The 24,259-nt window shown below is 45.0% G+C and overlaps 2 protein-coding genes across 2 annotated transcripts in view; one reads left to right on the top strand and one right to left on the bottom strand.

Annotated features, from left to right (window-relative positions):
- The window catches only part of REV3L (REV3 like, DNA directed polymerase zeta catalytic subunit), a 126,144-nt gene extending 115,309 nt beyond the window's left edge, over positions 1-10,835 (top strand). Inside the window, exons 27-32 of the mRNA XM_064447455.1 lie at positions 728-842; positions 2,590-2,727; positions 4,239-4,429; positions 5,335-5,581; positions 7,011-7,220; positions 9,675-10,835. Of these exons, the coding sequence (XP_064303525.1) occupies positions 728-842; positions 2,590-2,727; positions 4,239-4,429; positions 5,335-5,581; positions 7,011-7,220; positions 9,675-9,815 (1,042 nt within the window). The 3' untranslated portion in view covers positions 9,816-10,835. The remainder of the gene's footprint in view (positions 1-727; positions 843-2,589; positions 2,728-4,238; positions 4,430-5,334; positions 5,582-7,010; positions 7,221-9,674) is intronic.
- A 253-nt stretch (positions 10,836-11,088) lies between these two features.
- MFSD4B (major facilitator superfamily domain containing 4B) lies at positions 11,089-22,176 on the bottom strand. Its single transcript, XM_064447456.1, has 4 exons — positions 21,873-22,176; positions 21,531-21,699; positions 18,397-18,513; positions 11,089-16,134 (listed from the first exon to the last, which is right to left on the bottom strand). Exons 1-4 carry the CDS (start codon positions 22,083-22,085, stop codon positions 14,891-14,893), a joined length of 1,743 nt encoding a protein of 580 aa, XP_064303526.1. The 5' UTR covers positions 22,086-22,176; the 3' UTR covers positions 11,089-14,890.
- Between the last annotated feature and the right edge of the window lie 2,083 nt (positions 22,177-24,259).

The raw sequence follows: 24,259 nt of genomic DNA on the forward strand, positions 1-24,259 counted from the left end.
TTTGTGCCTGTTCCTGATGCATTTTTATTTTGGAAAACAGAGTATTTATAATGTAGTAGGCTTTGCATGTTGATACTTAGAGGAAAGGCACTCTTTTAAGCTACAAATGTGGATACAGTTCAGAAGCAGCCATTAGAGCATGCAAAGATATGATTAGACTGACTGAAATACATCATAAGAATACCTCCCATTTCCCAGTCAGTCTTTCATCTAAATAATAGCCATGCTCTAGGCGTATCCATCTCTGGTGCCAGCCTTGGATAATTTTTCAGCCATGAGAAACAAAGCTTGTCTGGCTGTCCTTCCTTAATAACTTGTGAATCCACTGACTGATTTCAGCCAGGTTTGGTGAAAGACTTGAAATGTCAGAGATACTAAATTCAGAGTAGCTTCACAAAAAAAATTTTTGGAGAAAGGAAGTAAAATCTTATTGCTGCCCGTAGTGGAAATAAAGGGCACACCCAGAGCTATTTACAGTTCTTTCCTGGGAACTAAAGTTTTTCAGTGCCTGGGAGCAGTCACAGTTCATACCTTACCAGAGAGTCACAGCGCTTATCATGCCTTTGGCACTCCAGATCTCAATATGAACCTGAAGCTTCTCAGGTTTTTGGCTTTTCTAGCTGAAGGAAGGGAACAGAATTGATAACAACATCCCTGCCTAGCTTATAAGTTTCAGGAACTATGTTGAACAGATTTGTGCTTATTTCCTATGTCTGATTTCTCTTAGCATGTTTGTACTCTTGAAAGGAGCCACAAAGGAGCAGTCTTTTAAGATTGGTCAAGAAATTGCTGAAGCTGTAACAGCAACAAACCCCAAACCTGTTAAACTGAAGTTTGAAAAGGTAAAAGGAAAATATTTTGCTCCAAGTGTGTCAGGTGAAAACATTGTTAACCTTTAAAAAAAAGAAAAGAAGATAAAAGATCTTTCTGGACACTAATGTAGCTTAAGGATATACAACAGTCGTGTGTTCTACTGTTTCTGCGGGTATATTGCAAGCTCCTTAATGCCTCAGGGACTTTGTCAGAGAAGAGCTGCAGCATGAACAACAAAAATAAGTATTCCTGCTTTCCCATCAGGATGCCTGGTGGCCTGCTGCGCTGGCAGCGTCAGGCAATTTGAAATTCCTGTCTCATCAATTTTTGGAAGTGTCTCCCTCGGTTTTATATTATACACATACAATCAAACCAATGTATGCAACTTGGTAGAGCAAATGTACGCCATCCCTTAAAGTGATTCCAGTGCATTAATAACAAGCCTGATATTTATTCTTCAGCCAACCTTAGCACACTTCAGGATATGAGTGACCCATATAAAACAAAAGAATTATAAAAATCCATTCAGTAGCCTTTGGGGAAGAAGTATTAATGGCAATAAGCTCTTTGTAGAAGAGCAAGGCAGTGTGATACTCATTTTGGTGGAAGGTTATCATTGGAAAGTCATTAGTAATCAGTTCAGGTGCTCTACGTATTTTCAAAGCACATACCTGACTCAACAGGTTCAATCAGAACTTGTAAGCAAATGACCGTTTTTCACAGAAAAAACAGTAGAAAAATAATAGCAAGAAGAGTTGGGATACCTGTGGAAGGCACAGCAACTTTTCCTCACTGACTAATGTACAGGCACTCTTCCCACCTTGAGGCATTTCTGTGTCATTAAGCTGAAGGAGTAATTAGCCACGAAAAAATACTGGGTGCAAGGATATACTTGAGAAGATGTCTGAGTGCTTCACTTCCAGTGCCCTTATTCACCCGTAGGTCAAAATATTGAGTACTCTAGTTCTGGAGTAGCTTCCTAGCACGGGAAGAGGAAAATGCTCCAAAGCTGGAGCATCTGTTCACAAAGTGGGATGTCTACGTGCAGGACCTTCTTCAACCTGAGGCAACCTAAACTCGCTGCTCCCTCTTCCATGAGAGCCAGGAAGATGTGAGGTTATCCTAGTAATACTGGGAAGAAATTGTTCCCCCTTCGTTCTTTTCAAACTGGTCAAGGAATACTGACACGATCAAGAATGAAACAAGAGATTCGAAAAAACAAGCAAAAGAGACTATGACCCTAAAAATCCATTCATGAGGAAACCGTTCTCCAAGAGTAGCGTTTAAAAAGCATTCTTTCCCCAAGTCAAGATACTAACTGATTTTAGGCACCTCGTAATTAGAAAAATAGGAAGTTCAAAGCCACTACTTTTGCTGGGAAATTTTTCTTCTCTGATGTTAAAATGAAGTTGTCCTTTTAAGAAAGAGATAATACAGTTACATTAAAAATGCTGACAGATGCAATCCAGAAAAGTAAGGGTACTTGAAACAAATTATACTGTGTCACTCTTCTTCTGAGCTTCAGGTTGCTTAGCCTTTACAGCTAGATGAAATATAAAGTGATTTAAGAATAGAACACCACTGAATCCCAACTTCCTCAGCCATCCTTTAACAGTCCTTTGATCTAGTTTATTGGTTTTAATGATTAAAAACAACAACAACAAAAAAAAACCCACCACCAAAGCAAAGTATTCCTTAGGAAACGCTCTATGTTCAGAGCCACCTTATGTTCCCAACACATGCCAGATTGGCCTATCTTCTTTTTAAACATTCCAGGTCTACTTGCCATGTGTCCTGCAAACTAAAAAGAGGTACGTGGGTTACATGTATGAAACACTGGACCAGAAGGACCCAGTATTTGACGCAAAAGGCATAGAGACAGTCCGAAGGGACTCCTGTCCTGCTGTTTCCAAGGTAAAATACTCATGCATTTCTTCCTGAATGAAATTGTAGTATTCTGTTATTTCACTGTATATTTGTCCTTTCTATGAGTTTCTAGTCCTTGTGCGTTGTCTGAGACTTCACTGTTTTTCTGGTACGAGCCATTTGAAAAGTAAATTGAAGGTCTTGCACAGCACTAGAAGGACTTCCACTTTGCATCTTAACTAGTGTCTTTCAGCCCCTAAAAACACAGTAAAAAGCCCTCAGCCCCATTTAAGTTCTTCGGAAAACCATTCTTGATCCAGTTCACTTCAACTTGGAAGTAAGTATTAGTCCAGGGTGAGTGAGGCATACTGATGTGTCTGCTGAATAGATCGCTTACATAAATCTAGTTCAGCTAAGAATTAATTTAAAATAAACTTTCTTGCCTGTTTATTTTAAGCTGTCTATTGGGGGGTTAAAAAGAAAAGGCTCCTGTTCTTAATCAAGTCAGAACAAATTTATGTGAGTAAGAAGGGCAACCACTTAGGAGGATTTATTTCCCTTTTTCTTTTTAATCCCAATTCTTTTGCTTGCTGAGGTGGTCAGAAAGTCATGGCAAAATATTTTAGATGACAGGGGGGAAAAAAACATTTCTCCTACTCTGGAAAACCTCTGTAATTGTTGAAACAGTGCTGGAGTATGGATGATCATAGAATCATATCGTAGAGCTGGAAGGGACCCATGAGGCTCATCAAGTCCAACTCCTGGCCCTGCACGGGACAACCCCAAATTCACACCATGTCTCTGAGGGCATTGTCCAAGTGCTTCTTGAACAGGGTCAGGCTCGGTGCCGTGACTGCCTCCCTGGGGAGCCTGTTCCAGTGCTCCACCTCCCTCTGGGTGAAGAACCTTTTCCTAATATCCAGCCTAAACCTTCCCTGGCACGTCTTCCTGCCATTCCCTCCGGTCCTGTCATTGGTCACCAGAGAGGAGAGATCAGCGCCTGCCCCTCCTCTTCCCCCTGTGAGGCAGCTGCAGACCCTGATGAGGTCTGCCCTCAGCCTCCTCTTCTCCAGGCTGAACAAACCAAGTGACTTCAGCCACTCCTCATACCAGCTCCCCCTCTAAACCCTTCACCAACTTCGTGGCCCTCCTCTGGACACTCTCTAGTAGCTTTATATCCTTAATGTTCTGTGGCGCCCAAAACTGCACACAGCACTCAAGGTGAGGCCGCACCAGCGCAGAGCAGGGCGGGACAATCGCCTCCCTCGACCGGCTGCAATGCAGGGCTTGATGCACCCCAGGGCACGGTTGGCCCTCTTGGCTGCCAGATAATGTCATGAAAGATGTGTCAAGCTGAAGAAAAAGTTGTCCAGTGAGGTGTTTATGAATGTCTGTTGAGTGGAAGACAATGCAACCTGTTGCAAATTAGAATGCTAATATGACAACTGATACTTTTTCAAAGCAGGGTATTATTTCCATAGAATTTACTGAGTTATTTAGACTTAATTATTTTTTATTTAAACATATGTTTCTCTCACCTTTCTCCTTTGGTTGTAAAGATACTTGAGTGTTCTATCAAGCTGCTATTTGAAACACGGGATATAAGTCAGATCAAACAGTATGTTCAGAATCAATGCATGAAGCTACTGGAAGGAAAAGCCAGCATGCAAGACTTCATCTTTGCAAAAGAGTACAGAGGGAGCTCAGCTTACAAACCTGGATCCTGTGTACCAGCCCTGGAAATCACCAGGTAATGAGATTAAGTAGTGTTAATCGTAGGTATTTTTTCTCTTGACCTTTGTACTGCCAAGTTAGGGGTAGCAGTGAGATGGCTCCTTCGGGTACTGTTGTAGCAGTTGGCTCTGACTTTCTTCTGTATGTGAAGAGAGATCAGGCATCAGATAATCCTAGAAAGCCATGTCAGGGTCCTGGGAAGAGCCGCACCTGTTGAAGAGTCAAGTCTCTTGTTGGGACGCTGTAATGGTGTGTTCACTGCTGTTACTATGCTTTGGGTTTTGTACAAGGGCTTGACTCTCCAAGATTGCCCATCACTTAGAGATATTAGCCATGTTAAAAATTGTAGTAGTGATGTCTCTCAGTGCTGTGAAATACGTTACCATTCATAATTTTTCATGTTTTTAGAAGTACCTTACTTTAAAGTTAATATTTCATCCTGTTGATATTGTTTATCAGTAATAGATAATGTGAGCTGTCACATTTTGCCACCTTGTTTAATATAAAAAGTCTTCAAATTAAGCCATGCTTTTAAAATAAAATAAAACTCAAGTCCTGGATTGATACCTGCTTCAAATTGAATTGTCCTTTGCTTTCTGGGTACTTGAGCTCTTTCTAGTCCCCTGGATGCTCTTTATTAAAATATTTCTTTAAAGAAGGGGTAGCTAGAAAGCGACCTGCATGCAAATCCAGGTGACCTGAAACAGGACGTATCTTTAGGGCTCATGTTCCAAGGTCTAAAATTTGGACCTGATCATGAGACAAATCAAAAATGAAACAACTTGGTTCTGTGCTTTAAAATAGACACTTACCTCAGTCGTCTGGAGAGATGCTAATGTAATCAGATGGGAGAAGTTTACAAGCAAATGAAAGAACTACAGATTTGTCCCTGGATGCATTATAAAGGCTATTTTTAAACAGGAGAATGCTCGCCTACGACCGTCGCTCTGAACCACGAGTTGGGGAGCGAGTGCCCTACGTCATCGTGTACGGCATGCCCGGACTGCCCCTGATACAGCTGGTGAGGCGGCCCATTGAAGTCCTGCAGGATCCCAACCTGAGGCTGAACGCTACCTACTATATTACCAAACAAATTCTGCCCCCGCTGGCTAGGGTGTTCTCACTTATTGGCATAGATGTCTTCAGCTGGTACCATGAGTTGCCACGGGTAAGTGTTTGAAAACAGATTGCAAACGCAGTGCATCTGTATACTGTCTGGTTTTATCATGATTTTTAATGGGAGGAAGCTCACATGAGGCAACAGCAAAGGTTATTTACAAGACAGTGTTTGATGCCCAAACCAAGACCTGATTCTTGGTCCTTCTGTGTGGTTTCTTTTCACTTAGTAAATCAGTTTTTTCAGCCAGCCCTTCTGTGCAGGGTTGATCACACTGTCATCTGCTGTTTTCTGGTTTAAAAGGCTATTTTGCCATAATTATATTTTTAGGAGTACCTGTATATGCACCTATTTGGCTGTACCGCCTTTTAAATCTCTCTATAGTAAATGTTGGAACTCCTGTTTTTCCAAGATGTTATGAAGGTCTTTCCTCTTTATAGAAAATGTGGTAGTGCCCCAGCAGCAGGAACACTTTTTAAAAAATCTTTATCACCAGAAACCTGAAACTAATTATACCCAAACCTGACTTCCCTAAAACTTAAAGAAATCATTGGGATGCAGGGAGAGAAGTGTTAGATAGCTGGATTTTAGTTGGTGATTCCCCCGACAAAAGGGATGGTGAAAGACAGTGCATCTGTGTCTGTGTAGTTTTGTTACTCTGCTTGGTGTAGATGTCAGCAGCATAGTAGCACATCATGTTTCCCACTGCAGGTTTTTAATATAGTCTTGATTGACTTCAGTTCTGCTTCTTTCCTCTACCTTTCCCTTGACGCTGTGTCATTCACTTTAAGTATCTCCAACAAGCTGCTCTAAAAAGGCAAAAAGAGCCCTGTCTTTCTGCAAGGCTGGGGAGCGCCAAGGAGGTCACAGGGAGCAGAGCAGCTGGGTGTTTGAAGCAGGAGGGTGGAGGACAGCACAGAGCATAAGCCATGCAGCACAAGAAACAAGCACAGAGAACCAGCTTCCCTGGGCGAGGGGGCAGTGGTAGAGCTTTGTCCAGGGATAATCGGAGCATGACCTGGAGCCACAGCCCAAAGGACGGTGGCAGCTCTGTGGCCAGGACTGCACCGGCACCGAAGCTCGAGGGGAGGCAGGATTTGGAAAGCAGCTGCTGGGGCTCCAGCCAGGGCACCTTTGGATGTGAAGCAGATCAGCACCTGCAAAGGAGCAACTGCAGGAGGCAGAGTTTGAGATGAGATCAGGAATTTAGCATGTGACTGAGGATTTCTTTGGTAATGTTGCCTCTTTTCTGGTGAGATTCCTGTGAAGTAAGTGTGGGTGGGTTCTGTTCATTGTATCACTTCAGGGCAAGGGCTACGCTCTTCAGAGTGATGCGATCCACGTTAATAATTTGTGTATGAACCCACACCCTGCAGGCTGTGTTGCACTTTCATACTCCTCCAAAAAAAAAAAATAGGCTATATAATCTAGAGTAAGGTGAGCTGCTTTCTTTAAATTTCATTATCTTTTTTTTTAACAGATTCAGAAAGCTGCCTCGACTGCCCGCAGTGAGCTAGAAGGACGCAAAGGCACAATCTCCCAGTATTTCACGACCTTACACTGTCCCGTGTGTGACGAACTGACCCAGTATGGGATCTGTAATAAATGCAGAAGCCAGCCACAGCATGTGGCAGTGATTCTCAACCAAGAAATCCGAGAGTTGGAGCGTAAGCAAGAACAGCTGGTCAAGGTACGATTAAAGCATTGTCAGATGTCTGTCAGCCAAAGACAAGGGCTGAAATTTCAAAGCAGCACGTTACTGAATGCCCACAACAGAAATGGGAAGTACAGTCTGGGTGTTAAACGCGTTACAGCTTGTTTGCTTTTCCTGTTGCTGTTGAAGGCAGCGTAGCAGCTGTTACTCTCCTTAGCTTTGTGTAAAACTGAAGACAAAGGGAGGGATTAGAACAGAAGGTGCTTTTCTCCTTTTTTTTTTTTTCTTTTGTGTGTGTCTTACATGGTTTGGAGGGGCCTTTTTTAATGACAGTGATGGAGAGTTGTGAAAGTATGAAAGATTCACCTTTTTTGCATTAAAATAACCAGTGATGTTCTGGTAACAAAAATATTTGTCCCAGAAAATTTATTTACTTATATGTATAACATGGACGTGTTTTAGCTCAGTGGTTTTCTTGTTACCTTTCCTCTCCATAGGAATTTTCCAAGCTGGTTTCTTTTTTTTTTTCCCTTCCCTTGAGCTAGAAGTCAATTAAGAGAGTAGCTGACTGTGCTCGCGAATATGTTACAGCAGAGCACAATCCTCCCCTTGCAGAAACATATGCATGTCCTCACCTAATTTTCATACTGTCGTATAATAAATATTTTTGTTAAAATTGATTTTTAGAGCTAGCACATGAACCATTTTAAAGACTTGTCTGAACTGCAGGGATATAAATGTTCCTGTAGTCTAGGCATTGATTTGATAGGTTCCCGTGGGGCTCTGTTGCTAGAAAACCATTATAATTCACTACTCATAAATACTGCATTACTAAGGTGTGGACTTCCATTTCTTGCTGGATTTTGTAATATTCGGCCTGATGTGCGTTGTAAATGGCAGTAAAGGAAGGTGGTGCGTGTTCTGCAGTTTTCCTGCAGTACTCTGAACCTTTTACATGGCTTTTGTTCTGGGATAAATCAGAACTTGGCGGATTCGTCCAGCCCCACAGAAGGATCAGTGGGTTTGATCCAAACATTCCCTTGTCCCTGCAACATGCAGCAGGTCAGCAAGGCCTGGGATCCTGTTCTAGTCAGTGTTTGATGACTCAACCTTTCTGGAAAAGCATCTGTCTTACTTTAATATGAAGATGTATGTATCCTGCACAGCTTGAATTCTAGGCCCTCCTGGGTTATAAACATGCCAGAGTCAGCAGAAAACTGATATAACACTGAATCGTATGTTATTTTAAAACACATTGTAAAATCACGTGCCTTCGATCAAGGCCATCGATTTCTCCCCTCTACACAAACTGAACTTAGAAAGTGTCTCAAGTACCATTTCGTCTGGTGCCTTGCGTTCAAACCAGCCACAGCCTCTTTCAAAAGAACAAGGGCAGACTCATTTCTGAGGTGGTTCTAGTGGTTACAAACCTGGAACAAACCATTCAAATCCTGTTCCTTTTGGTCACGGTTGCAGGTCAGAGGACTGGATCCTCTGAGGCACCGCGTGGGGCCGTTCCTCGCCAGCTACTGTCGTTTTGAGTTTCTGCTCTGCAGGGATTCAGTGCAGATACAGGTCTGACAGAGAGGGTCACTTGTGCCCAAATAATTTTAACATGGAAGGAAGGAAAATAACTCATTTTAAAAGCAAAGGATATGATTTTGATTTGTTCTTCAAACTATGCGAACGGCAGGGTGACATTGTGTAACGTTTGGATGTTACAAAACAAGTGTGGTTGGAAGCAGATTTCTGAGTTTTTGGAAAAACCATTGGAGGTGGCAGATACTGGAAAGGATTAAAAGTAAAATAGCAAAGCAGGGGCCTTTAGTTTTCAGCTACCTTTGGAAAAACTGTGCCTGCCGCTATTTTATTCCATCAGGCATCTCATGTTAAAAGTACTTTCAAGCAGCGTTAACTACATTAAGGAGTAGTTCCATGAACAAGGAGAGCAGTGGAACCTGCGTGCCCTGTGTATTTCTATTGTGGGATTGATTAACTTGGAAAGTTAAGCTCTACTTGAAGCTTATCCTGAAACAGGAGTAGTTTATTAAGCCCCTTTCCTGCATAGAGAACAACCGTAGAGTAACAGTTTTGGCTTTTTTCACTAGGAAACTTTTATACAGGGTAAGTTTATCATGAATGTAACACACTGCCCCACTTAAATCCACTCATTTGCCTTACTTTTCCAAGCATCACAACATACAATTAGAACTTAATTAGCAGGATTGAAACCCAAGCTGTACAGCCAAGCTGTTGATCTCTGCCCAGCTGCGGGTGGGTGATGCCTGCTGGCCCGGCACCGGCAGTGAGGGGCTGCCGCAGGGAATGGAGCTGCTTGGGGTGCCTCTGTGCTGGGGAAGAGCTTGGTGCTGGCAGCGCTGTGCCTGTTCCGCGGATACAGTGTTGAGGACTTGGTAGTCCCAAGTGATTGATGCCTTGCTTGTGTTAAGCCCAAAATAATCTGGTTTGCTTTTTTAACTTGGAATCTAGATCTGCAAGAACTGCACAGGCTGCTCTGATCGACAGATCCAGTGCGTTTCCCTCAACTGTCCCGTACTTTTCAAGCTCTCCAGAGTAAGCAGAGAACTGTCCAAGGCACCGTATCTTCGCCAGCTACTTGACCAGTTTTAAGTGATCTGTGTTACAGGATTCCAGGTGCTATTTTTTTTTTCTTCAGTGTTTACCACACTAAGACTATTGTGCATGGTGCTTTTTCAATTCTCATCTAGTCCAGGATTTCCATTTTAAGTGTTGGGTTTATTATCTGAAGAATAATGAACGCTTATCCTAACTAAATTAAAAAAAAACAAACTACATTTGTTGATCTATGAATAGCTCACTTTTTAAGATGTACAAATTTCTTCTTTCTTTCATGTTTCTAACATACTGTTTTATAATGCTGATGTTGAAATAGCTATGTGTGACATCTTGTAAATCCATTTCAAAGTAGAAGTCAAGTTTACTTCCTGGAGGAAGGAGCACTGAAAACCTCGCGAAACGATAAAACCATTAGTGTGTGTTCTTGAACTGTCAGTATCAAGACGTGTTACTTATATATTATCCATTCACTTTATAATTTTGTCTGCGAAATATTTTGTAAATACACTTTTTTACTTTTCAAACAACTGAGTAAAATAACGTGCAATGACTTTTATACAGATAATTTTAAAGTTGGTTGGTATATCTCCTCCTAAGTTTTGCTTGATTCCAAGTAGATTGTTATTTTGATCAGACTGTGCAAGCAGTAGTACCATGTGTAGCATTTTGAAACATTATTTTCTAAAAATTGCTGTCTTGCTTTAGCTATTAATGGGGCATTGTGAGGAACTGTGCAAAGACATTTTTGTTACAAACCTGTGGGACTGTTGCAATACTTTAAATATAAAATTTTATTCCATTTTTGCTTGTTTTGTATAGACATTTCTATTGCTTCTAAATATGCTTAAAATATTTTCTTTCCTTACGTACTGTACAGTTAAATCTTATTTGCCACCATCTTGACAAAATGTGTATTTAGAATATTTGTATAACTGTATAAAATGGAAAAGGAATTATGTGGTCAGTGCATTGTTTTCTAAACTGGAAATCATTTTGTTTTAGAAGTTAATAATGGAAACCATATTAAAGTTGAATAAAATGATATGGTAAAAATTGTGGGTTTTTCTCTTTTTTATATTTACTCTCGGTTGCAGACACCTTTGTTTCCCTCCTTTGGCGCACAAACAGTAATGCAGCAAGGCGGCTCCAATAAAAGTTTAGAATCCACAACCCTCTTTCCAGCTTCAGCTTTGGGATCTCAAACCTCGGATTCAATTCTTGGAGGCCTCCCCCAAACCAGAAGAGAAATGTCTCCAGTTTTCCATTACTCAAAACAGGAGTAAGTTGTAAATTTAGAAGTCCAGAGTAGCTTTGAAAAATAGAACAAAATTTTATTTACATCAAGGAACCTGAGTGCCTTTTCCAGTTCAGGATTTATTACATTCAAGATACAAGTCAATTAAATTTCACATTATACAGTACAATGTAAACCCACACCAAGCAGAATAAAAACTTACTAAATCTATAATAGAACATCCTCAGATTGTGATGCGCTTTTATGCAAAGTAACTAAGAAAAAAAAAAGGTCAAGGCACCAACCTTCACCTACTCTTGCGTTCCAGCATTGGTCACTGACAGAATAAAGGTGCAAAGGCCAGGACTAAGGTGTTGGTGCTTGTGGCACCATCCAGCATTGGGCAAATAAATATATTTAAATGATGCTTAAGTGCAAGAGGTTGCCTTTAACCCTGGAGTAAATGGGTAAGTGCTCATCTTCACCTCAGTCCTGGCTTTACAGACAAAAATATGATTATTAATAAATTCAGATATCTAATCCATGGACCACAGGCCTTGTCCTCCATACAGCAATGACTTTTCTAGCATAAGCAAGGCAATGGTAAAGCAATACAGCTTACTCCAAGTAGTTCCAACCCATAACATGTAAGTGTTGAAGCTTTCTGGAGGACCTGTAACTTAAAAGGCACTATAAATAGATCCTCACTTTTAACTGTGTATGCCAGGAAGCAATTTACTTTGGAAGGAAATTTAAACACGTAAAAACTTAACATTCATTGTCTAAAAAACCAAGCCTAGCAGAACAGCAAAATCCAACAACTAGGAAAGCTACAGCCTTGAACACCAAGAAGTCTGAAACTGCCGTGAGCTGGATTCATTGTGGAAATGTCCTAGATCTGCTTTAACCTTAAATTGCTTTAAACGTTTCATTTTTATTCAAGGGCAGCCACTGCTATTAGAAGCATGCAGTTGGGAGATAAGGAGAACAAGTTCTGGAAGCCTATTTCATTTCAAGTTTGAGGCCAGAGCTACACCACTGAAGGCTCTATGTGCTCACTAGGATGACTCAAAAGTTAGACGTTGGCCAGGCGGAGGCCTCTACGTATCAGTCGGCCGTGGTTTGCCATGGTACTGCTCAAGGTAACTGTGGGAGTCCTGCTCTGTTGTCCTGCCGCTGCTTTTTGCATTCTCCACCTCCTGTAAAAGGCTGCTCTTACTGTGGCAGTCCAGGCTGTTGCTGCATTCCTACAACTCGGGGCCCCTGCTCTAAGGGGAAAAAGGGGGATGAATTCAAGGAACTCATGCAGGAATTAATACAGCCAGTTAAAAAAAGCACAGTATTTTTACATTTGTTGAGAAGACAGTGGTCAGAAACACAACTAACTGTGTATATATGAGCAATAAGTAGCTAAGGCTCAAAGCAGTTACAGCACATTTCCCGATGTGGCTTTCATTTCATTTTCTGGGTTTTTTAGTACTTGATTATGCAAGATGTGTAAACTATCCCTGAGAACAATCTTGTGTGCAGGACATTCCAATTTGGAATTTCATTCCAAAAATTGGCATATAACTTGGGGATTGTTTAAAATCTTCCTGTTGCCAGGTGTGTTTCTTAAACTAATTTTCTTGTGGCAGCATGACCTCAGGTACAGGGAAACGTTTAAATCGCTGTTGATGCAAGGTAAAGCCGATGGGCTGCAGTTGCGGCCAGGGCTGCCACAGAACCATTTCCAAATCTTTTGTCATTTCTCCTGCACCAAACCCAGTTTCTGCCAAAGGAACCCTGTGACCTCCTGGGGTGGGGCAGGGACTTCCCCAAAAGCTGAGCAGCAGCAGTTATCATTCCTCTCTCCCCACCCACCAGTGGGATTTCTCCTTAGTGGCAGCTGACACCCCCAAATTTCTGCACACCCAAAGCCGTTACTGCAGCATGCAGGAGGAAAAGGCAAGTTGCAGTAACGCAGGCTTCAGCTGCATTCATTTAAGCCACCACCTCCACTGTTACCATACAACACTAAACACACTGCTTTACAGACTTACTCCTGTTGAACAAATGCTGTCACATGTACCTAGAACATGGCCTGGCATTTAAAAGCATTTGCCCTTACTTTAAGCAAAGATGAGCATCCCTTGTGTAGCAAGTGAAACAAGGCCATATTTTAAAGGGCAGGTTCATGCATTGCACTGGAAAAGATGCCACAGAAGGGTGCGTGCACACAAGGGAAGAAAAAGGAAGCAGGCAAAAACACAACAGCATTTAAGTGCTGCCAGCAGAGGGAGGCCCTCCACCATGCAAGGTGCAAAAAAATTATGCATTTTCACTACAAGTTGGTTCCTGCTTCTTACTAACGTCTCAGAAGAAAAAGCCACATGGTTGTAGGTTGCACACGCAGAGGACGAGAGAGGGAACAAAAATAGACCTGAAATACATTGTACATCTAAGGGTCTGTGCTATGCTACAGCTAGAGCTCCTTTGTTAGTAAATTAAACGTCTTAGGAAGAAAAATACTCAGTGCAAAGTAAAAAAAAAAGAGAGAACCCAAACACGAGCACATTCTGATCACACAGCCATAAAAAAAAAAAACCCACTTAACCTATGAATTTGGAGTTTCAAGTAGACAAACTGCAAGACTTCTGTCTCAGAGTCAGATTTCTGCCATTAGCTGCTGCTCCTTTTTTTTGCTCTTACTGGGGAGGGCTCACTGGCACAACTGCTCCCTCCAGGGTCTTCGTGCTTAGCAATGAACCTACAAACACAAACCACTGCTGCTCTGCTAGGAAGAGCCTGCCTGGAAGTCATCGCCCAAAGAAACAGAGCCCAAATGGCACCAACCCAACGGGCACGGGGCAAGTGAGCGCACAGCACAGCCTGAAAGGGCAGGCGCATCCGAAAGTCCCTCTCGTGCTCCAGTTTTCATTTTAACACATCGCCGTGTTCGAGTCTTGGCACAGGAAGCCAGAAAAGTTGCTACAACCTTAATTTAAATGACTGGCTTAAAAATACCCCAGCCCTACGTCAATACCATAGATTAAGTAATCTGTTTACATATCATTTTATCATCTTCTTCATACATTTCTTGATTTCCGCGGTAGTGCAACAATCAAACTCACGAGTACAATCACAAGTACTTCAGACTATTTAGTTTTGCCACCACTGTTTAACTAGTAGATCAGAGTCAAGCATTAGAGCAGATTAACATGACCCATTTTGTCCCCCTTCCCATACACCACTCTTAAATCGCCCAAAGCTGTGGTTCCACTCCTAAAAGTTTAATTTTTTTTTTCTTGTCTTAGTGACAGAACCAGAAAATTGTATAGCTTGCCACCAGGCTATCTGATCCACAGCCACTGGGCATCACGTGAAATTTGACTTGATCATCTGGTTTCTGTCACACGCAAACTTCCAGTGCAGTGGAAACATTCTTCTTTCACGAGATAAGCAGCTCAGCATCACTGATAACAGATTTCTCTCCTCTCTCAATGGAAACATTCTGTGACCGAGCGCCTCGGAACTGCACCCTCTGCCCACCCCCAAAAAACTGAGCGGGCTGAGCAGTCCCCTTCTTCCCCAGTTGGTTCTTATTACAGTACGTATCACTTCAAAGCATGCCTCACATTTATAAAACATCTCTTATGTTTTAACATTTTTTGGTATAGTTTATACATTTTCTCACGTTACCCCAGTCACACCGCAGTGGACTCTCCCACTCCGAGAGAGAGATCGCTGCAGCCTGCATATGGAAGAGGAGAAAGGCCGGACAAACACAGAAATAGACACGCTGAGCTCTGCACCACTATAAAGGCATTCTCAAACTACTTCCACAAGTCAATTGCATTTCCCTTTTTTTTAAAAAAAAAGTCAGCTTTTTACTTCAATCATTCTTCTCCCGGTCAACATTCACATTTTTTCTCCCAGGGGACCCACCAGCAACCACTGCAGAATCGCGCGATACATCGTCCAGCCGGGGCTGAAGAGAGCCCTTGGCAGGAGAGCCCCCAGGTATCTTACGGGAGGTCTCTATCACAGAGTTTCTCAGCGTGTCGTTCATTTCTATTACCTCAAAGTCTGCTTCATTCCAGTCTTCCGCATCCTCCTCGTCCTCTTCATCCTCATGAAGCCCCGAGTTTGACAACAAAGCTTTCCGGTCCTCGCTCTCACCCATTTCTTTCAGGTCGCTCTCACCGGCCGAGTTGGCCAATTTGTACATCAGAGGGAAGAGCAGAACTGTCATGGCAGAAGTCACCAAGGCGGTGTACATAACCACGGGAACGTGGTGGAACCTTCCTTGAAGATACCCCACCACGGCAGGAACGCACATCTCGCCCAGCGCGGCACCGATCACAAAGAGAGAAGCCGACTTTCCTTGCACGACCGTGTACTGTTCTATCCAGGAAATGCCGCTGGGAAAGATGGTGGCCAAGGACGCTCCGTACATGGCGGTTCCCACCCACAGCAGGGCCGGGTACCTCGCAAAGAAGGCCAAGCACAAAGAGGAGATGGCAGAGCCTGTGATACTCAGCAGGATCATGGTGCCAGGGTACAAGCAAGCAGCACAAAATATTGCCACTCCTCTGCAAGCGGCAAACGCGCCCCAGAAGACAGAATTCAAAGCGGCTGCTTCGTTTTCTTTCATCTCGGCAAAGACCTTTGCGTAAGTAAATAGGTAAGAGCCGTAGGTGACCTCTGCTCCCACATAGCAGAAGAAGAAGATGAACAGGAGAAAAATAAGGGCATAATGGTGTTTGGCAAACATGCATTTCTGCAAAGAAGCCTTTGATTTGTCTCGAGCCGAGCTGCCCTTTGAATACAAAATAAAAAAGAAGAAAGAAACAAACAGAAGATAGGTCCCTATGACAACATAGGACCACAAAAAATCTGCACCAAGATGGTGTTTCAGTGCTGACGCAGCTGATGCAGCTGATGCTGTTGGCACAGGCCTCGGGACAGACTGGTTTGCCTTTTCAGCTAGGGGAAGGTCTTTAGATTCGGAGCCGCCCAAGGCCATTTTAGCCAGGATCGGAGCCACAAACGCACCGACAGCAAAACTGAAGTGTAAAGCCTGCATGTGTGGCCCAGCCTCTGCTCCCCAGGTATTCAGTGCCAGAACATTGCCACCTGCAGACCGGAGAGAGGAGGATTCAGACAAACCAAACCAAACCGCAGCCTGTATTATTAACTCAATTTGCAGTAATACCAGGTTTAGCAAATACAATGTGCAGAATTGCAGTTCACTGAAATTCTGCCTGTAAGCACCTTAAACCCACGTGATTACTTGAGCTTTAGGAGGGTATTCACAGCAGTCAAAACCAAGAGCCACACACCGGCTTAATCCGGCAACAATGGCTGTACTTAATTACCCCGCTTGACAATTTGCAGCATTTTTCAGCCTTTTTTTCAAAAGAGCAAATTTAACTGCTTCTCATTTCTGTTTAAAAGCAACAATAAAGGACGCTAAGAATCAGAGGCCTCATTAAACAACATCCCAGGAAACATCAAGAATCGCTTGCTTTTGATGGGCTGGGACGACCCCAACTGCGTCCAAATGACTTTCCACAAGCGGAAAGGTTTACAATAATACCACTGCAGAGACCAAGCTACGACACCCTCGGATCAACAATAATGCTAGAAAATAAGATCTCAGAGAGCCGTTTTTAAGCAGTCCCCAAGAAGAATGCCAGAAAATAAGAACAGTAACTAAATTCCAGTGCTACAGTACAGCAACCCTTGTCACGCAGCACTAATACTCTTCCAAATTAATTCGGTCACACTCTACTGCCTTGCTCTTAGTTTCTCCTGCTGGTAAGTCTCCCTGCCTCCAAAAGCTGACTTCCAAGCTGCACACCCACCCGCTGACAGCATTTTTACAATAAGCCAACAGGATTTTCCCATATGAAGAATTTTTAAACCAAGAGCCATGTATAATGATCCTACCAGAGGCAACAAATGCACCTCTGCGCTCAGGTTGTTTAGCATAACCCGTGCCACGCAAAACCATCTTTTTCACTACCGGATCCTGCATCGCGCTCTCTTCAGTGTTCACAGAGCTCCCTCGAGCTCTGCAGAATTCGGGCGGGCAGTTCACACGTGCAGCCATCACGTCGCTCCTCTGTGTTGCCTACCAGCCACGCCACCGACACCAGGCCCTGGCCGGGATGCTTCCAGAGCTGTTTGGATAGCAAGGCTAATTCATTAGCCAGCTCCTTCTCAGAAATAAGCCTGCCTGACTCTGGTTGACCGGATCCAGTGGTACCCTGCTGGCTGGTAAATAGCCGCAGGCTCCCTCGGTAAGGCAGGGAAGTCGGCACACTGCTGGCACACCACTGGAGAGGTGCCAGGTGAGTGGCCGCCTGTTGCGGCTTCACCGCCACCTTCTACAGCAATGCCAGAATGCTCCACAGCTGACGTGTTTCTGGTTGTTTCCTGATCCCCCTCTGCACGTATGCCAGCGTTACCCGCCCACCTCTAAGTGCGCTTAGGCCTCTTGCCGTGGCCTCACCTCCTGCTCCGAGCTGCCTGCTACAGCCAGCTCCCTCTTAACGCGTCCTTTCTAGGCCATGTCCAATGAACTAATTTCTGTGGGAGTTTCTTTTTCATACCTCTGCTATAACTGACCTTTCCAACCACACCTGTAGAAATTTGTTCTGCAACTACATCGGTACATCTTCCGCCAATAAGGAGCCTCTACTAAGGAACTGGTTTTCAACAGATTTCCAGCAAAAGTGGGGTTTTTTTCCAGGCCGTTTGCAGTATGCACGTGCCACAGGCTTACAGTTTGGTGTACAGAATAGATCTGTATTCCCAGACACCTAAGCGAAGCTGGCCAAGGGCAGCAAATATCCCTTAATCCAGGGAGATGGACAACACAGTGCTGTAGGTAAGTGAGCTATACCAGTAAATGCCTGCCGCGAGTCCCCGAACACCACCTGGCCGGCTTTAGGTGGCCAACTCTCCAACATGGCAACTGCGAGAATCAATCTCTCAAACACCAGGTCTTGCTCAGGACTAACTTAGCTCCAACTAATGCTAATGAACTGCAAGCCGACTAGCTTCCTGTAGGTAAGTAATTTTCTACACAAAACGCTGCTTACAGAGCACGTGGCACTTTCTTTACACCTGGTAATTGCCCACTGAAACGCATATTTATGTTCTCCAGGAAGCAAGAACTACCCAGCTCCACAGGGGCCTGAAGGAAGGCCTGCTACAGAGGCACAACCCTGGGAGTCTCAGGACCAGAATAATCCAAGAATCCCGGCCAGGCAGAACAGCTCCCCTCTTTCAATTCAAGATGCGTCAAATGAAATACCAGCAACAGTTTTGGTGAGCTTGAAGTTTCCGACGAGTTCAGTGAAGAAACTATCAGACCCCGCGGCCCCTTACCTGTGTCTAGAATTCCCATGGACGCTCCAATAACTGACATCAAGACAGTTAACAGCAGGGATTTCTTACACCAGGGTATCCCATAAAGACCAACCGTTGTTCCAAACATGGATAATGCTGGAAAGGTTAAAAACAAAACAAAAAACACCATATACTGCAGTTTCCATTTAAACTACAAAACATCCAGAAGACCAAGAAATACAAATACATTCATCATTATTACAGTTACAGGCAATCCTAACAGGCGATGTAACCTAACTACCTCAATTCATGGTTAGCAGAAGCAGCTAGAATGTTCAACAGAACCATTTTTCACTTGGAAAAAAGGAACATACTCGTCGGAATATAAACACTGCGGGAAAAAACCTGTTTCGCTAAAGCTTTGTTTGCAAAGGGAGTAGCATCTGCTGCTGGAACACCACGAAGGCTTCTTCTGCAAACTTTTGATTTAGAAGCGCTCTTCCAGTATCTGCTGCAAACTCCTGGTCTGGAAAGGTTACTTTGCCAGGGAAAAAGTAAAACGTGTTTTTCAACAGTACGCAGTTTTCCCTCTGAGAACTACCGAGCATTACATTTGGCTCCATTTTAAAAGAACCCAAATCACTAAACTCTTAAAATCCTATAAAGTGATTGCACCTCGGCCAACGAGCAACCTCCGTATCAAAAAAGCTCTTTCATGTATGTTCTGTTCTCACATGAGGCATGTGTTCCAAGGGATTTCTGGAGTCTTAAAGAGACTGAACTGCAAAACTTCTCATCATAAATCTAGCAGCAATTTATTAACTGTATTAGTTTGGCTCTTATTAACCCCGCTTACAACATGCCATTTCAAAAAAAGTCTTTTTTAGCAGAAGGAAATTATTTTTATTACCATCTAGGAGGAAGTTCAGCAGTTAAGTTCTAAGCATATAATCACCTTCATAATAAAATAATCTGCTATTAATATCTTGAATGTACAGCGTCGGGTTTTTAGAAAGCCTGTACCAGTTAAGACGTCTCTATTATTTTTCAAATCAGTGCTTGATCAGCGGTGGGGCAGATGCTTAAGGATCAATGGGGACTGAGGTAATTAAGAACTTAGGTTAATTCCAAATAAAAACAACAACAAATGAAAACATAAATATCCAGAACCCTAGAGTCCTCGCAAGTTACCTGGAATACACGCCTCAAAACATTTTTGAAGGCCAGCACGCTGAGCTGCACAGAGAAAAAGCCAAAGCTGGGGTGTACGACGTACAGCTTCTCAGATGCCCCACTCAGAGCTGAAAAGTAACTTCTCGACAAGCTCTCAGTTGTCCGTTTCAGCTCTTCCCCTGAAGACTGATACTTAAAAGCCTCCCTGACAAAGCCAGATCATGTCTTCGTTTTAACTTGGTACAGTTGCAGAGTTTCAGCAGTTGAAAGATAGAAGGTACAACTACACGAACCAAAATCTCCTACAGGCAGCCTTCAGGTGATAGAAACGAGAGAAGGTTCAGAAGTTCAAGTTGTGCTCTTGCCATAAGCACTACCAAATTGGAAAGGATTAGGAGATGAATCATTTTCCAAGCATTGTTGACAGACAGCTATCTCATCTGGTACTTCAGGAAAAGAAGCAAATACTAAACTATTTCAAGGTAACGCTCACTTCCACGGGTGTATTAATTCCATTATGGAAGGTGAGGTCTCAAATGTCAGACACGGACAGCTCCGACCTTGTCAGATGTACAAGGAGGCTAAAGGAAACCCACCGTACAGGCATCCTGGGTGAGAGGAATAAAGAATAGGGAGGAGACCAAATAAAGACATCTTAGAAGAAGAGAAGTAAGAAGAACTCATCAGGAAGATGAAGAGAGGGGGAAAAAGAGAGAAGAGACAGACAGACGTCGTGTGACATGACTACTCCCGACAGCAGGAGACAAGCACGCAAGGGGATAAGAAGAGACTTAGTTCAAACACTAGCAATGGAAAATGGATCTTCTAAACTGCCCCTGTGACTACAGCACAGACCTCAGGGGAGGCACAGCTCTGTTTGAATCTCCCCAGGTAAAAGTACGGGAAGGGGAAGGAAAAGAGTGAGCCCCAGGATCTGCTTTAGTCCCCAACTCACAGCAGGTACTGCTGCTGCTGCGCTTGAAAGAAAACACAAAAAAAAGACAGGGCTTCCACTGTTTTGGGTGCGCTCCAAGAAACTCCACCTGAATGAGACACTAACGGGTCCTTGAGAGGAGCACCTCGTTTCTGGATGCTGAGCGTGGCCCTCGGTGACGTGACAGCCCAGCAGCCCCGCTCTGCCAGGACGAAGCCAGTCCTGTGCTCCTACAGCAGAGAGTTTCCATGTGCCCAGAAAACTGTTAAGATCATAAACCGTGGTTCCTATAAACATTTTCCTAGCTAGGCAGCAACCGAGCAGCCAGCTTCCACCCTCACAGGTGGTATTTAGTGTTTTTCCACTTTCAGTAAGTTCTGATTCGATTGAGGCCCTCCAGTCAAAATCTCAGTACTTTTGCCCGGCACACGAAGACGATCGCTTCTGCGCAGCTTTAGGAAGGGGGAGGTTTTACGACGCTCTCCCCACAGAAGCGCACCCTCAGCATGGCTGCTGGGGGTTTCCCCTGGGCGCAAATGAAAGCCAAAACACAGCTTCCGCTGTTCTGTTTCATATGGTGACGTTATCGAAGCCCGTACGTTCCAAGAGGATCTACGCTAAGCGCACTGCTCGATACAAAGGAAAAACAAAAAAAAACCTCTTGTACTTTTTTTTGCCTGAACCAAAGGCACCTTTTGGTCACTTCAAACAGGTTTGGTCAGTTCAAACCCAACCGCCGCTGCTTCCGTGCCCAGTGAGCCCAACCGCCCGGACGTTACGCCCCGCGGCTGCAACGCCCGCCCGCGGTGTCAGAAGGTGGCCGAGGCGGGCTGTCGCGACAGCGAGCGCACTAGGGTGGCAGCGCGCGGCGCAGCCGGAGGGCGGCGCAGGGCGGGGAGCAGCGCCGCGTGCCCCAGGCCCCCGCTTCCGCGCCGCCATGCCGCCAGCACGAGGCGTCGCCCCGGCGGGGCGCGTGAGGCGAAGTGAGGTGGCGGGATATGATGGAACACGGAGGGTGGGGGGGGTGGGTGTCCCTGGGGGAGCCCCCCGCACCCCCGGCACTCACCCAGAAGGAGGTGGGCGTTCATCCAGTCGAAGAGCACCCCCCCGAGCACCGACCCGCCCAGGTAGCCCAGCGACCGGCCCACGAAGATGTAATAGATGTCGCTGACGTTCTTGCGGACGTTGGCTGCCAGGTTTTGGAAGGTGGGTCCCAGCACCGCGATGCTCATTCCCTGCAAGGCATTGCAAAGGAGGGGGTGTTGGGGGGCGGGGGGGGGGAGGGGGGACCTCGCGCCCGCCCCCCCCTTCGCCCCCGCCGGGCCGGGCCGGGCAGCTGCGGGAGGGGAAGGGGGGAAAGGGGCCGCAGGTGCCGTGAGCCGCCCGCCCCGCCGCCCCCGCCGCTCACCAGCCCCAGGAAGGCCGCGCACAGCGCCCCGGAGATGCACCACCGCAGCGCCGCTCCCTCCGCGCCCCGCACGCCCCGCCGGACACCGCCGCCGGCCGGGGCCACCTCCGCGTATGAGGCGGCGGGGAGGCGCGTCCCCGCCGTCGCTGCTCCCGCCGCCGCCTCCCCCGGGGAGGCGAACCGGACGTGCTTCTTGCGCCCGGCGCCGGCCATGGCTCCCTGCCCCGCGGCGCGGCACCCACGGCCGCTGCGGCCCGCGGGACCGCCCGCCCCGCCCCCGCGCACGGCGGCCCGCGGCGGCGACTACAGCTCCCGGCGTGCTCCGCGCCGCGCCGGCCCCGCCCCTCCCCGCGGCGGGGAAGGCGGCGGCGGCCCCGCCCCTCGCGGCCCCGCTCTTACCTTTGGGGTGGCCGTTTGACCAGTTTTGCGGCGGGTGGTTAGGGCGGGTGTTAACAGGGCAGCTGAGCCGCCGGGCTCGCGCACTGCCAGCAGCCAGCGGCTTATGGCGTGCTGCTTTCGTCACGTCGGGGAGCCGACGAATTTGAAGCGCCCTTACAAAACCAGAAGTGGGGGTGGGGGGATGTTTACGGGTAGGCCTCACTGAACCAAACTGTAACAACCCAGTTTTGAAACGTATCTAAAGAATTCCAGTTATTTAGGATCCCCTTTTACAAGTAATACTTTTTTAAAATAGGTAGCCTACCTCACAGAAGTAAGGTCGGAAAAGGGAGCCTGAGGAGGGCTAAAGCCCATCCTCAAGGGAAACGAAGTCAAGCCGGCATGGCAAAGCCTGGCCTAGGCCAGCCCTAAGCCAGCCCTGGTGCCCAGCGTGACAAGGGAGCCCGGGGAAGCCCCAGCGCTCGCACTTGCCCGCCCTCAGCTTGCACGCTCCGCTGCAGCACCGCTTCATCAAAGCTTGGCTTAGTTTCTCTTTGCATGGATGGTATGAGCAGCACGCAGTGAAAACTGCAGCTGATTTTTTTCCAAGTCATTTTTTATATTTCTTGACAGAATCTCCCTAACGTTTAGTCAGTTTGCTCCCACTGCGTCCCTTGTAGCCCCTGGATGAGGCAGGCAGCAGGTGCTTTGGGGTTTTTATTTTTTATCCTCTCCCAACCTTTGTTATCTCATAACTTAAACTGTGCCGGACCTTTCAGACAACTTAGCATACAAGGTCTCGGTCTTCTACATTGCACGCATCACATCATGCTTATAAAGCCTGCCAAGATACACAGAGTTGTTGGGGCTCCTCTTAGCTTATATTGAAACACTGTTATATAAATTTCTACCACTTGCCAAAAGTAGCTCACAGGCTTTTCAAAGTGTTTCGTTTCATTATTGCTGTTCAGCACGGAGAACGCTACTCACTGTAAGAAAGGTTTACCTTTCTGAGTACTTGTTATTTTTAAGCCTGACAAGCAACTCAAGGGCAATGCCAAGTTGGATTTTTTTTTTAAACTTGTTTTGTTTTCCGAGTTGTTCGGACCAGAAATACATGCCAGAATATAACAGCCGCTGTATGTAGATTGCAGCCACCTCACCCTGTTTCTCCTGGCACTGGTTAGCACATTGCAGGTACAGCTCCACTTCAGGGTAACCTGAGGGAATATAGGTACGCATTTAAAAAAAAAAAAAGAAAAAAAGAAAATGTAGCTACAACAAATAACTGTGCAAGATAACATTTATATCTGATTGTTCATAGCCACTTTAATATCTTTGCAGCAAGTGCGAAGTCTTGCTATCAGATAGCTGCAGCACGCTGCTGAGCTTCTGTTCATAGGTCCATAGGTGGTAGGGAGTATTTCAAATAAAATAATTTCAAGCAGAAAACAACAGTACTTTCTGAAATTCATATACAAGTCAAATAGCATTTCTAGATGTTAGTATTTTGCCTTGTTAATTAGCTTTCATGATAAATACCAGTATAAAAATAGCTTCCTGAAAAAGGTACAAAAGTATCGGAAATATATTCTGAAGGCTTCTCTTTTTTTTTTTTTTTTAACACACTTACAGAGAGGTTTTGTACCTTGAGAGGGCACAAATGGCAACAGCACTCAGGCTCTTATAAAGGTTTCAAATTAAAATTTGAAAAAGATGCCCAAAACACAAGCGGTCTACAGAATAATCCCCAGTGGAATGGGAATGTTTCCTCCTTATCATCGGTTACGTTCATGAAAGCAAAATAAAGATTTGGCCCTACTAGAAAGGAAAAGTGAATGAACCCTGGGATTTACTGAAGCTGTCACTGAGGAAACGCTTCATACTGCCAAGGTAAGTCAAGGTGAAATTGGCCATAGGCCAGTAAATGATCAAAGGTCCACTGAATTACACTGGCAGCTCATAAAGCAAATCATACAGAATTCTTTTAAAATGCTACTGAAGTTTAT

This window comes from Phalacrocorax carbo, chromosome 3, assembly GCF_963921805.1.
Source record: "Phalacrocorax carbo chromosome 3, bPhaCar2.1, whole genome shotgun sequence".
Classification (NCBI taxonomy): Eukaryota; Metazoa; Chordata; class Aves; order Suliformes; family Phalacrocoracidae; genus Phalacrocorax; species Phalacrocorax carbo.

What these genes read in the sequence shown, in the direction of transcription:
- MFSD4B (XM_064447456.1), bottom strand. Translation starts at nt 22,085, where the DNA reads ATGGCCGGCGCCGGGCGCAAGAAGCACGTCCGGTTCGCCTCCCCGGGG. An exon ending in GCGCGGCCTTCCTGGGGCTG is followed by an intron (nt 21,700 to 21,872) that starts GTGAGCGGCGGG and finishes AATGCCTTGCAG; the next exon opens with GGAATGAGCATCGCGGTGCT. An exon ending in GAACGCCCACCTCCTTCTGG is followed by an intron (nt 18,514 to 21,530) that starts GTGAGTGCCGGG and finishes TAACCTTTCCAG; the next exon opens with CATTATCCATGTTTGGAACA.